The sequence below is a fragment of the Canis lupus genome, chromosome 4 (genome assembly GCF_003254725.2).
Source record: "Canis lupus dingo isolate Sandy chromosome 4, ASM325472v2, whole genome shotgun sequence".
NCBI lineage: Eukaryota > Metazoa > Chordata > Mammalia > Carnivora > Canidae > Canis > Canis lupus.
Window position 1 is genome coordinate 2,865,188 of NC_064246.1, and position 14,148 is coordinate 2,879,335.

The 14,148-nt window shown below is 35.2% G+C and overlaps 1 protein-coding gene across 1 annotated transcript in view; it reads right to left on the bottom strand.

The window, feature by feature from the left end:
• RYR2 (ryanodine receptor 2) overlaps positions 1 to 14,148 on the bottom strand; it is a 727,453-nt gene that overhangs the window by 425,512 nt on the left and 287,793 nt on the right. Inside the window, exons 4-5 of the mRNA XM_049108740.1 lie at positions 8,813 to 8,833; positions 2,170 to 2,184 (exon numbers count right to left, since the gene is read on the bottom strand). Of these exons, the coding sequence (XP_048964697.1) occupies positions 2,170 to 2,184; positions 8,813 to 8,833 (36 nt within the window). The remainder of the gene's footprint in view (positions 1 to 2,169; positions 2,185 to 8,812; positions 8,834 to 14,148) is intronic.

Here is a 14,148-nt window from a genome sequence, read left to right on the forward strand (position 1 = left end):
TCAAGGAGGTTAACATATACCTGTCCAGGTATGAAACCCACAGACAATCATGATCGAAAGGGGGATGCCTGGGTGGCTCAGCAGTTGAGCATCTGCCTTTGGCTCAGGTCATGATCCTAGGACCAAGTCCCACCACAGAGATCCTGCTTCTCCCTTTACCTATGTCTCTGCCTCTCTCTCTGTGTCTCTCTCATGAATAAATAAATAAAGTATTTAAAAAAAATAATGATTGAAAGGTTAAAGCTGAAGAAAATTCAGCATCTCTTCCCTTTTAAGAGGCTTAAATTACTATCATTTCAAGCATATACCCTCTACTCAAGTTCTAACCTTTCTAGATCTTGCAATGCAGGTAAGATAATAAGCCACTGGACTTCTGGCTTTGCGGTTAAAAGGAGTAAGAGCCTAATTAAATTATTTTAGGTATGCTACCTGGTTTAAATTGATTCTATATATCATCTTTTTGTTTGCATTGATTTTTATATGCACCAGACTCTCATGAAAGAGCTTGAAACAAGTTTCAGGTAACTTCCATTCACCCTTGTCCAAGTAGATATGGCATTAGATAAAGGATTGATATGATAAAATGGCAAGACAATAAAAGGAGTACAGTAAATACAGATTGGGCTAGAGAAATTGAATTTCTCAAACCCAATTTCATTAGTTATGCATTAATATTTGCAAGGAGGACATATTCAGGCTTTGCTGCTATTTATACCATTTTGCCAACTAAAATGCTTGTTTCAAGATGTTTAATTAAGTAGTTAATGTTCTCTCTCCCAGTGTTATACTTAGTATCTTCTACCAAAACTAATAGCTGCAGTTATTTGAAATTTTGGAAAATTTTTTGTGTCCTTTTGACAGATGGCTCCAAAGAAGTGCTCTGCTCTGTCATCCCATCCAAACTGTCAAATTCTTAATGTTCATGAATAAGTCTGGTTGTTGGGACCCTACAATGCTCCTAGTTCAGAGTTTTGGAAAATATGAATGACAGACTTAGCTAGGTAAGTCCACAGACTAATGGGAACACTTGGTTCCTTTCCTTACATGCCACCTTTCTAATCTGCATCCAGAATTTTAACAGGTCTCATAGTTTATACCTTTTTAATAATATTCCTTTGAATTTTAAATTATAATAAGCCCTTACTAAGTGAATACAATAAATTTCTCTGAATACTGTTCCTTGACTCTTAGGATAAAAAACTAAATTTCATGAATGTCATACAAACAATATGATAGATACATAAAAATGAAACTAAAAAAATTTCTAGTTTATATATCAGAAGAATAACATTCTGCTCTTCCCTTCTTTGCATATTTTCTTCAATAACATGAACAAGTACTTTCCTCTTTGAGTTTGTCTCCTTTTAAAACCTTCCCATTTTTCTAATTTGGTTAGAAATGAAAAGGGGTTAAATCATTTTCACTTCTCCTAGAGTAGGTAATTCAATAACTTGGTGCCTCTTCTAATTTCCCAGAGTATCAATTTCCTACTATATTCATGCAATACAGCTTAAAAACAAAATAGTCAATATGATCCTCAGAGTGAAAAAAAAATCTTTTTTTTTTTTAAAGTAAGCTCCATATCCATCCTAGAGCCCAAGGTGGGACTTAAATCATGATCCTGAGATCAAGACCTGAACAGAGATTAAGAGCTGATTCCCTAAGTCACCTGCCAGAAATGGAAACTCTAAAGAAAAGCCATTGAAAAAATATATGTTTTAACAAAAGAAATTCTTTTCTTTTTTTAAGATTTTATTTATTTACTCATAGAGACACAGAGAGAGAGAGAGGCCAAGACACAGGCAGAGGGAGAAGCAGGCTCCACCCAGAGAGCCCAAAGTGGGACTCGATCCCGGGTCTCCAGGATCACGCCCTGGGCTGCAGGTGGTGCTAAACCTCTGCGCCACCAGGGCTGCCCTTAACAAGAGAAATTCTTAACATTGGCTAAATAAAACTTTACATATTACAATATGACCCAAGATGTCAAAAGCTGTTCAATAAGTTGTCAAATCTAAATGCATGGTTTATTTAAATTTAAAAGTTCCAAAGTTTAATTTTTAAAAACAAAAATGTGAAAAGTGCCATAAATTCAAAAATAAACAAATACATGTAACCAAACTTCAAATGCATAAAGTATTACATACTTAAACAGATGATTCAATGCCTTACCTTCATCATGAATTTCTGTGGGGGCATAAGAAAAAGAGAATAAACATTAAGTACACATTATTTCAATGACTTATTTTTAAATACCTCTTATTTATAAAGATTCCACTGTTCCAAATGGGGTCATGTGAACAATAAGCATAAAAAAATCACACTCACTGTGGTGTCACAAGGAAAATTAATATCATCTACATGCTAGAAAGAAAGCTGTAGCAAGCAAAACTCTCTTTAAAAATGTCTTTACATTAGTTTTTCCTATTTCTGTGAAAGCATGCTGCTCTACTTTAATGCATGATTCAATTTATAACATTGCTAAGCACCCAAAAACCCAAAAATCTCAAAAATTACACTTCAAAATGCTTTAAAGTTTTTTGATTTCATGTTTTTGCATAAAGATGCCGTAATATAAATAGCAACCCAAACAAAGTTTAGTAATAGTGGATTAGCAGCAGGTAAAGTGGATCGGAAACTAAAATGCTATGATAAGCTGCTCCTTTTTCATGCAAAATAACAAGAAGCAAGTCCTACATATTATATATTGTGAGATGTGAATTTCAGAGAAAAAAATCGCAATAACTTTTGTCCCTTAAAATTGCACAGCCTCTTCTCATGATTTACATATATTATAATCATTCTTTTTTGCTTCTACAAAGCATAATGTGTGCGTGGCATTTCTTCAATTTCCTTTAGACCCATATAGTTTGACTCCCTCTTCTTAGGATATGTACTCAAAGGTTTTAGAGCTAAGAAGGAAGAATGACATTATATTTCCAAACTTAGGGTTAAATTTAGTTGTCACAGTGTGTAAGCCCTATGGAGAAAAGATACACATATATACATTCATTTTAAAGAAAACAGCAAGGGGAAGTTTTCTAACAGATATTTCTAAGTATCACAGCAATTTTCCTGAAACATACATGCATAGTATTTTATATATTACTAAATGGCAACTCTATTGTGACTCAGGGCTTTCTTTTATTTTTAATATTATAATTTGTTTAAAGTTTTATTTATTTAAGTTATCTCTACACCCAACATGGGGCTCAAACTCACAAACCCAAGATCAAGAGTTTCATGCTCTTCTGACTGAACCAGTCAGGCACCCCTTTACTATTATAATTTTAAGGAAAGAATGTAAAGAACCATTTCATTCTTATCTTTAAAAATATAGGCTGTTTGCTTACATTTTTGTAAGTGATATCAATGGTAAATGACATCAGAAAACTCATTTTTCATGATGAAACTGACCAGTCACATCATATATGTGATCTCTGGTGATACAGCTACCACTACATGAGGAATTAGGAAAAACCATTTTTAAGCCTTAACTCAAAGAAAAACAAAAATCCAAACTTTTTTGCTACAGATATGGTTTATGACAGACACATTATTCATGAGATTTTTTTTTAATTGATCTAGGTTTTGGCCATTTTTTCCTTGAGAAATATTCTCAGCCTGATTTTTGTCAGTTATCTAAAGTTAAACTACTTCAAGACTGTAGTAAATACAAAAAAGAATGATCAGGGGAGTCTGAGGACTGCTATTCACAGTTTCTAAGTTGTTTAGCTGCAAGAAGGGTAAGACATAAGGGAAAGTAATCTGGATAGAGGATAAAAGAGAATGAATACTGAAAATATTGATAAAAGAAAATGAATACTGAAAATTAGCAAGGCCAAAATATTCATCTGCAGAATAGCAGATGTAATAGACATACATTATCAAAAGATAATCAAATGCATGATAGGTTATTTGTGGCATTACTAACATGAGCTTTTTGTACAAATCATCTCTTGGTCCATCTGGCTTAAGTGCTAGTGGTAAGAAAGTGGTAACACTGTGAGAAATTCAAAGTGGATCATTCAAGGGAAAAAAGAAAGCAAGATCCATTAGAACAAAAATGATAAATAAGTTATTTTAATCTCATTGTAAACTGTAGATATGATAAAAAGCAACAGAAAAAGAATAACAAAAATCCTTTAAAAATTGCTTATGTGATTAAAAAAAACTCATGCATAAAGATAATATTGAAGAGAATAGACTTGATGTAGGTTAGAGAGTATCACCTTATGCTTACAAGTTTACAATTATTTATTTCCCTCATGAGAAGATAATTAGATAAAACCTCAAATTGTATTAGATGATATACAGAAATGCAGGGCTATAAACACAATTAGACTCCAGGCACCAACATGTATTGACACTGCTTTCTGTCTTAAAAGAAACTGGTGGAGGATGAAACCCAAAGGGGGTAAATTTTAGTTCCTTTGGGTAAAACCGCAAGTGGCAGTACTTAAGTGTCCCAGGTTTAGTCCCAGAATTGGTAGGTCAGATGATGCTCCAAATGTGAGCAAGAATTGGGCATACCACATATTATGCAAAATGAACATGAACCAGCAAGGGAAATGGTGTTTAGGCTTAACTCCAACATAGATAGCCCTGGGGTCTAATGGATGGCAAACTGAAGCCCAGAATAGTCTCTGGCCTCTTAAGAGTATGTCATTTGATCTAGCACATGAGAAACACCTTGGGGATTTTGCTTGCAAATGATCATGAGTAGAAAAACAAATCAAACAGTAATACTCTACTCTGAAAATTGTAATCAAACACCGGACATCAAGAGAATGCATAATTGCATTCAATCTGTTGCTGGTGTAAGGACACAGTGATTCAGGTGACATAAAAACCTCCTCCACCATAATTACACCTTTCAGGTCAACCTTGAATTTTTTAAACTGTTATTTCAATTTTGTGAGATGACAGTTGATTTAAAAAATTAATACTTTGGTATATGGACCTGTTTTAGAAGTTTCAAAAGAACCTTTACTGAAATGTCTTCTCAAAAATTATATAGATACAGAATTAGCCCAAAACAAACATTTGGAGGCTTGTCACTAAGGAGAATCATCCAATGTGACAATCGGAGAGACAGGGGCAAAATTTTGACTCAGGAATCCTTTTATTTTAAAATGAAGTTTCTGGGACACCTGCATGGCTCAGTGGTTGAGCGTCTGCCTTCGGCTCAGGAGTGATCCTGGAGTCCTGGGATCAAGTCCCACATTGCACTTCCTGCAAGGAGCCTGCTTCTCTCTCTGCCTATGTCTCTGCCTCTATCTCTGTGTCTCTCGCGAATAAATAAATAAAATCTTTTAAAAAATTGAAGTTTCGTTTAACAGGGTGAAATGTCCTACCCTGCACACAAGCTATCCATCGAATTTCACCTCATGTGTCACCTTTTCTCTCCAGGTCTCAAGATGCTATGATTTCTCCATAATCTTCCAACTGGTAATAGCTCTAGTTTGGGAGTGAGGATTCAATTGGTAAACCTCATTATGTTGTCTTTCACCACCAAAGACTTGTTGTTATTGGTGGCTATTTTTTTTTACTTAAGTCTGACACGTAATTATTATATTAGTTTCAGGTGTATAACATATTAATTCAACAATCTATACATTACTCCACGTTGCCCACAATAAGTGTAGTTGCCATACATTACTACAGTATTACTGACTATATTCCCTAGGCTGTGATTTACTTTATTTTTTTTTAAGATTTATTTATTTATTTATTTATTCATGAGAGACAGAGAGAGAGAGAGAGAGAGAGAGAGAGAGAGGGAGAGATACAGGCAGAGGGAAAAGCAGGCTCCATGCAGGGAGCCCGATATGCGACTCGATCCCGGGACTCCAGGATCATGCCCTAGGCCAAAGGCAGGTGCTAAACCCATGAGCCACCCAGGGATCGCCCTGTGACTTAACTTTATAATTGGAAGTCTGTACCTCCTAATCCCCTTCACCTACTTTGCCCATCCCCTTGACCTCCCCTCTGGCCATGACTAGTTCTCTATGAGTCTGTTTCTGGAGAGTTTTTTGGTTCATTTGTTTTGTTTATTAGATTGCACATATAAGTGAAATGATACAGTATTTATCTCCCTTCTTCTGACTTACTTCACTTATCATAATACCCTCTAGGCCCATACAGGTTGGTGCTCTTTTAAGTTAATCATATTTCCAACATATTTCAGGGAACAAAAGTTTAAGATGAACAAGTCCAAGTTTCAAGTGTGTACCAATAGAGACTATCGAATAGCATAGATGGATATAGATTTGTAAAAACAACCCCCTCAACTATTTTTATGATGTATGTAAATGTTTAACTTTCTAGGGATTCCCCGCTGAAAATATCCAAGACTGAACTGATTGACATACATGTTGATTGTACGCCCAGAAAGCATATAAAGGGGGCCCATGAGAGAGTAATGGTACTTGTAGCCATAGAACCCATGGCTACACTCTCACATTGTCCTTATTAATGATGATCACTGGCATCTAATGCTATGAACATGCTGGTATCTTTTTAGAAATTCATTATATTTTGGGGAGCAGATGGGTAGTAATGTTGTCATTTTCAACCTATCGACAACTCTGTACAGGCAGGGTTTATTTAGACAGACTGCCTTTGAGTATAATGGATTTGACATATATATGTGTGCAATTATCTAGTTCTTCTCTAAAAGGGTAAAGAAAAATAAATGATTCTGGTAAATCCTCCCATTTTATCTCTCAGATACATGTTTGTAAATCATCAAGCTGCATGAACATCTAAAATATGAAATAGAAGAGCTAGCTACCAAGGGCTTTCCTCTTTGTGTAGCTTGTCTCATAAAAAAAAAAAAATTCCTCTAAATCAAAAACAACAAATTGATCTCTACACAGAACATATGGATTATAATGACCAGAAGGTACATAAAGTCTCACTTTATACTCAGACTACCACCTACATATAGAAAACTGTGTATATTAAGATATAAAAGATTCTAATTTCTTTCAAATCATTTCAAGCATGAATGAACCTTGGTAACATGAAAGTATTTCACAGATCCTGACATAAGAGTACTTGCACATGAAAACATGTTATTTTTTTGTACTGCTATTGAGTTAGGAATATTTGAAAGAATTTTGTATTTTGATAATTACAACAGCATCCATGTGTTCTTGAAAAGAACAAGGAAATACATGAGACCTTGTCCAGTCTATAAACAATGCTTCACATAGAAAAATCTCACAATCTTTTCCATCCCTTCTCCCTAACTCCAACCATGACACAATCCCAGGTCCCATGTTTAGACCAATGCTATGGGTTAGGGGTGCCAGAAGGCTGGGCAGCAGTAGAGGAAAATAAAAGGCAATCAATCACCTGTTAATCCAGGACTCACCAACATTATTCTCCCTTGGTGTATGAAGAGCAGCATTTGATTACTCAATGGGCTCATAATTAAATGTAAAATACTCAAAGATGCTCAAAAAGACCTTGGGAAGTAAGTGGAGAGAGGAAGAGAAGAGGGAGGGAGACAAGAAAAGATGAAGACAGACTGACTGACCTTGGATGACGCTATCCAGAATTACAGTCAGAAAATGTATTAAGAAGCTATTATTAAGAAGCCATTGTAATTTCCATGTATATTGAAGTTTTAGAAAGCTCCTAAAGGTCTTCATCTGGGGTTGTTAAATGCAATACATATATAAGCAAGCATAACAGTGTTAAAATAGGATGCCTGTGATCTGAATTTCAGCAAGGTGAAAATTTGCTTGTTGCCCTTGGCTGATCCCCAGTTCTGATCTTCCAGAAGCAGTTGGAGAGCAAAGAAATAGTTTCTTGGAAGTTCTGGTAGGCTCAGAGTCCTGCTCTCCCCCCACCACAAGCCCAGTGAGAGTGGCTTCAGGGACACCTGTACCCTCAGGAAGCAGAACCCAAGAGACCAGCGTCTGACTGTGTCTGGAGATCCAGATAAAGAGACAGGCTAAGACAGGCTCTGTGGCAGCAGAGTGCAGGGCTGCCACTGCCTGTTTGTTGGCAGTAAGGTGGCTTACTGCCAACAAACAGGCCCCCCAGAAAGAGCCAGCCTGGGGATGTCTGAAATGCCCCCAAGAGACCTTAGAAAACAAGGCAATCATCACCACCACCCAGCTGCGGGGACCACAGACTGCAGCAAGAGAACCATTGGTCAGACTTCTGGTGATGGGCACTCCCCAGAAAACCCTCCGAAGTGTCCCAAAGAGAGTCAACTTTAACACCTGACAAGCTTGATGAGCAGCACTATCATCAAGAAAGATTTCCTGCCAACTCTCCTCTTCTCCCACATGGGAGGCACAGGAACACTGGACCATGGGCAGGGTTGTGAGGGACCTGGCAGGGGGAAGTGAGAAGCAGCCCTTTCCCCTCCAGGCTTCCTGTCTTGGGTAGTCTGAGCCCCAAAATACATAATTTGTTTCTGTAGTTCCTGGAAAAAATATAGAGCTAAGAAGTAGGACTTGAAATAGTCAAGATTTTTTTGATAAAAGATAAACATTAATAATAAAAGCCTTCCTTTGATCAGAAGCCTTTCATAATTACAAAGCCACTTATATAGAAAGCATATACTTCTAAGGTATGAAGAGGATTTCAATCTACCTCATTTCAGATGATGCAAAACCAAAAATTTATAAAGTTCTAGAGACCAGTAAAATATTCATTCATTACAAGATAGCAGTTATTTTGAGGACTCATAGTACAAGCCACACTAGGAAGCAAAGCAAAAACGATTAGAGGCAACAGCAAACATGCACTCGTTTAGATCACAATTTCTTTGTAAATACATGGAAACACATACCCATTTTTCCACATCAACTTGCTGTGGAAAGAAAAAGCCAAAATAAATAACAAGCAAACAAATAAATACCTGGCAACGTTTCAATTAATGTCATTTAAACAAACTGAAATATGGTCCCTGCACCAAAATACTTCCAATTCTAACGGATAATAAAGGTATTCAAAATTTTAATTAATAACATTTAATATCCTCAAACAAAACCCTCAATTTAGTAATCAGAACTTCTAAAGTTATTAGGCTAGAAAAGCACAACGTACATGAAATAATCATCATCCAACATATTCAAAAGCAAACATGAATGTTTACCTCATTTTCAAACCTAATAGGCCTCTGGATTTATGGATTACTATTCTCCTCTAATTATAAGTATCTATTTAATGAAAAAGGTCAATTTAGAAATATAGCATCTAATGATAAAAATCTTTCATGTAATGTAAGTAAAATTCCTTACTCCAATCTTCCTAATATTGTGTAAAATGTCACAGTATGACAAAAGGCATACCTTGCCAAATAATCCTGAAATTCTATCAGCATCAAATTATTTTTAAAATTATACTTACTAATGAATGCATGTTAGCCTCACAGTCATTATGTGAATCTTTCAAAAAATAAGTGAATATAATTACATTCCAAAGTATAAAGTAGAATACAAAAAACATACATCAACAAAGACTGCCTTCTACAGTGCCCAAGGATTCCTAGCAAATCAATCAGAACGACAACCACAAAATTCAACATTGGGGGGTATGCCCTGTCTCAGAGTTTAGATTTCCATAACCCACACCCCTTCTATAACACATCTGATTGGTGTCCTGTAAGACTGGAGGTTTGCTTCAGATCCTTCATACATTTAAGTTTATTGGTAACTGTTTTCCTTACAAAATCCATTAATCAGGGAAGAATCTAATGCTATTCAGGCAGACATCTTGGGCCATACTTAAGAATCTGCATCCCTTGGTAAGCAAGTGCCTAAGAGGAAGCGTACATAAATGTAACCTACGGAATGGCTATTTTAAAAATATTACAAAGTGACATAAAAATATCAACATAAATATACAGGTGGAATTGTTTGAAGCCCCAGTGAAATTCAATGAATTCAAGAAATTCACTTGAATTTCTTGTAACAGAGTACTTTGATTTATTTAATAATTTATTTAGTCCTCTTAATCTGTTCTAAGCCTCCTTCCAACCTTTGCATTTTAAAATCACCAATTGCTATTTAAGAAAGAAAAATTTACTGAACAGAAAGGTCCAGTTTTCACTATAGATTTTTATGGTATTTGGCTGTGATATAAAGTTCAGGTGCTCATTTTAAACATTAACCTATTAATTAATTTATTTCTTTCAATCCCAGTTATAAAATGGTTACCATTTACTTTTCTACCTCCAAAAGGACAAATTCTTATATTTATGGTCTTTTAAGAACAATTCAAGGAAATTGAAATGATTTCTTTTAAATATTTGTCAGGAAAACAAAATGTGCCATACTTTCAGTGACTTCAATGATTAGCAAAGATATTATATTTGCCCATCACTATTTTCAATTTTAAATGTTAAACGTTCTCTCTCTCAAACACACACACACACACACACACACACTTGTGCATCAGTGCAAGATAAAGAGTTGCAGGATTTTTCTAGAAGAGAACCTATAATCAAGAATCAAAACTACTATTAGTAATTAGTAATAGAAGTTCTTTAATGATGTATGTTTACAAAGAGAAATAGTTTCTTAAGTAGCAAGAATTAGTAGCAATATAACGAACTCAGCATCCCAAGACCCAAAGACAGGCTTAGCAAACAGCATGTGCCAGGGGTGAATTCAGATCAACACACAAGACAAGACAAATGGCCCACAGATTTAAAAGATGAAAGTGCACTAAAGTTGTAATTATGCATAAGCGATGCAGAAAGATTTCATGACACGTATCTTATTAATGTTAACAAGAATCATTTCATTAAATGCCTGCAAACGGTGAAGAGGAGAATGATTTCTGAGGAGCTAATTGAGGAAAGGAAATTTAAAGTTCACAATAACCTTGATTAATTTTATAGTTTAAATAATTACCAAATCCATAAGGCATATAAGACAAATGAACATTCATCCTAATCATTTATTATCTAAACATCTGGGACTTTTAAAAAAATACAGAGATTTTATTAATTTAGAAAAAAATAAATATTTTAATATCTCTCGAAAATTACATCAAATATTCGATCACAGTAAGACTAAAAAAAAGACAATCTCATTTTTCAAATAAAATTTACATTTAAAAAAACAAAATATAATTTAAATACCAACCTCATTTAGCAGAGAGGACAGGAGTTAAAAATACAATACAAAAGTAATTAATTCTAAATTATATCATTACATGGAAGATGGAATATTCATATGACATCTCTATTTTTCTATTCATATTTTTCTATTCATATTTTAGTAATATATTTAGGACATATAAACATGAACTACTCCGTAACCTTAAAAAAGTTGGTTGATGGGACGCCTGGATGGCTCATGGTTGAGCATCTGTCTTCAGCTCACGTCCTGATCCCAGAATCCGGGTTCGAGTCCCACATCGGGCTCCTTGTGGGGAGCCTGCTTCTCCCTCTGTCTCTGCCTCTGTCTCTCACTTTCTCTGTGTCTCTCATGAATAAACAAATAAAATCTTAAAAAAAAAAAAAAGTTGGTTGCTTCTTCCAAATTGCTTAACTCATTTTACTGTGTAAGGTGAAGAATTTTGTTACTAAATCTGTAAGCCAGGCATTAAGAAGTTACTCTGTGCCATGCTTTGAAACTAAACACTTTACATGTAATCTTATTCACTGCATTTTACAATATGAAGAAACAAAGGACACATAAACAAACGTAATGAAATAATGTTACTTAGCTACTAAACAATGGAACTTGACCTGAAATTGAGTCCCTGACTTCAAACTCCCACACCACTGCTAGGTACACCATATGCAAGTTATGTCCTTTTTTACCTCTTCTGTTTCAAAATTTTATTCTGCATTTAATTAGAAATTGCTCATAGCCTATTTCTTCTGGTAAATGCCACCCAATACAATAACATCAAGATAAGAGAAGGTAAAATGCACCTAGAGATTTTTTTTTTTTTTTAAGTAGGCTACATGCCCAATATAAGGCTCAGACTCAGGACCTTGAGATTAAGAGCGGGATTCCCTACCAACTGAACCAGCCAGGTGCCCTAAATTTTTTGTAACAAGAAGATGTTATTTAGTTTCAAATTTTCAAGGTATGTTTGGGTTTCTGCACAGATAAGTTTCTAAATAATTACACTGCAACAATAAAACATTCATCAAGAATATACAGTTTTTAATATCAAGGCATAACACAACAAAGTAATTAAAATACTTAATACATGCCTATAATCAACTATGGTGCTGATAATTTTTTAAGTAATAAATTAGAGAAAAGTGAAAACCAAAAAAACTGTTCTATCCTATAAATAGTTCTCCACCTCACAGACTGTTTGACATTAAGCCTGGAGGGGGAGAGGAGGGCAAGAACATGAAAATTTGCACACTGTGTACCAGGATTCAAAATATGATGAAGTCATCTAGATTTTTTTAAGTAAATTATGATTTGGAGAGGCCATGTTTTTCATAAATATAATGAGTTCAGAAAAATATGTAAGTCATGAGTACACAGTTTGCTGAAATTGTACTGAGTAAACAAACCCATGTAATCAGCACCCAGATCTAAATATAGGACACTTCGATGATCTAAAGGCTGCCTTCCCATCCTCTCTAAAGGTAACCATTATTCTATCACTATTAATTAGTTTTTTCTTTTCTTATTTTTAAAAATATTTTTTATTTATTTATGAGAGACACAGAGAGAGAGAGAGAAAGAGAGAGAGAGAGAGGCAGACACAGGCAGAGGGAAAAGCAGGCTCCATGAAGAGAGCCCGATGGGGGACTCAATCCTGGGACTCCAGGATCATGCCCTGGGCCAAAGGCAGGCTCTAAATTGCTGAGCCACCCAGGCATCCCTGCCTTTTGTTATTTTAAAAATATAGATCATGTTCTCTTTTTATCTAGCTCCTTCAGCTGACATTAGGTTTATATAATTCATCACATTGTTGAATGTGGTAGTAATTAATTCATTTTCCCAGCTTTATAACATTCCACCATATGAATATATCACAATTCACTTATCCATTCAACAATTGGAGTACTGATGTAGTGCAACTTAGAAATGAAACTAATGAAATTTTTCTGCAATTTCTCAAACAAGTCTGACCCAAACAGTAAAAATTCAAAATAAATTAAAACTATTTTGAAATACAAATCAAAACTTCAATGAGATACTACCTCATACTAGTCAGAATGGATAAAAATAACCAGTCAAGGAACAACAAATGTTGACAAGGATGTGAAAAGGGGGGAACACTCTTCCATTGTTGGTGGGAATGCAAGTTGGTACAACCATTCTGGAAAACAGTGTGGAAGTTCCTCAAGAAGTTAAAAATAGAGCTATCCTACAATCCAGCAACTGTGCTACTAGGTATTTACCCCAAAGATGCAAATGTAGTGATCTGAAGGGGCACCTGCACCCCTAATGTTTATAGCAGTGATGTCCACAATAGCCAAACTGTGGAAGAAGGCACGATATCCATCAACAGATGAATGCATAAAGAAGATGTGAGATATAGATAGATAGATATAGATAGATATAGATATAGATATAGATATAGATATAGATATAGATATAGATATTACACAGACACACACTGGAACGCTACTTAGCTGTCAAAACGGATGAAATGTTACATCAACATGGATGGAACTGGAGAGCATTATGCTGAGAAAAATAAGTCTATCAGAGAAGGACAATTACCACGTCGCTTCACTCATATGTAGAATGTAAGAAATAGCACAGAGGATCATAGAGGAGAAGAGGGAAAACTGAATGGGAAGTCATCAGAAAGGGAGAAAAATCATGAGAGACTCATAACTATAGGAAACAAATTGAGGGTTGCTGGTGGAGAGATGGGGAAGGGGATGAGGTGACTGGGTGATGGACATTAAGGAGGGCACGTGATGTGATGAGCACTGGGTATTATATGCAACTGATGAATTACTGAATTGTACATCTGAAACAACGATGCTCTGTGTATTGGCTTATTGAGTTTAAGATTTTTAAAAACTACTTGGAAAAAAAAAAAAAAACCTCCTTTGTTTTGGATTGCATATTTCCTTTTTCCCACCTCTCCAAAACAAAACATAGATTCCTTGGTGTCTAGTTATTTGTTGAATAAGTCACCAAACCACCATTTAATAAGGAATTTTAAAAATTGACATTATACATT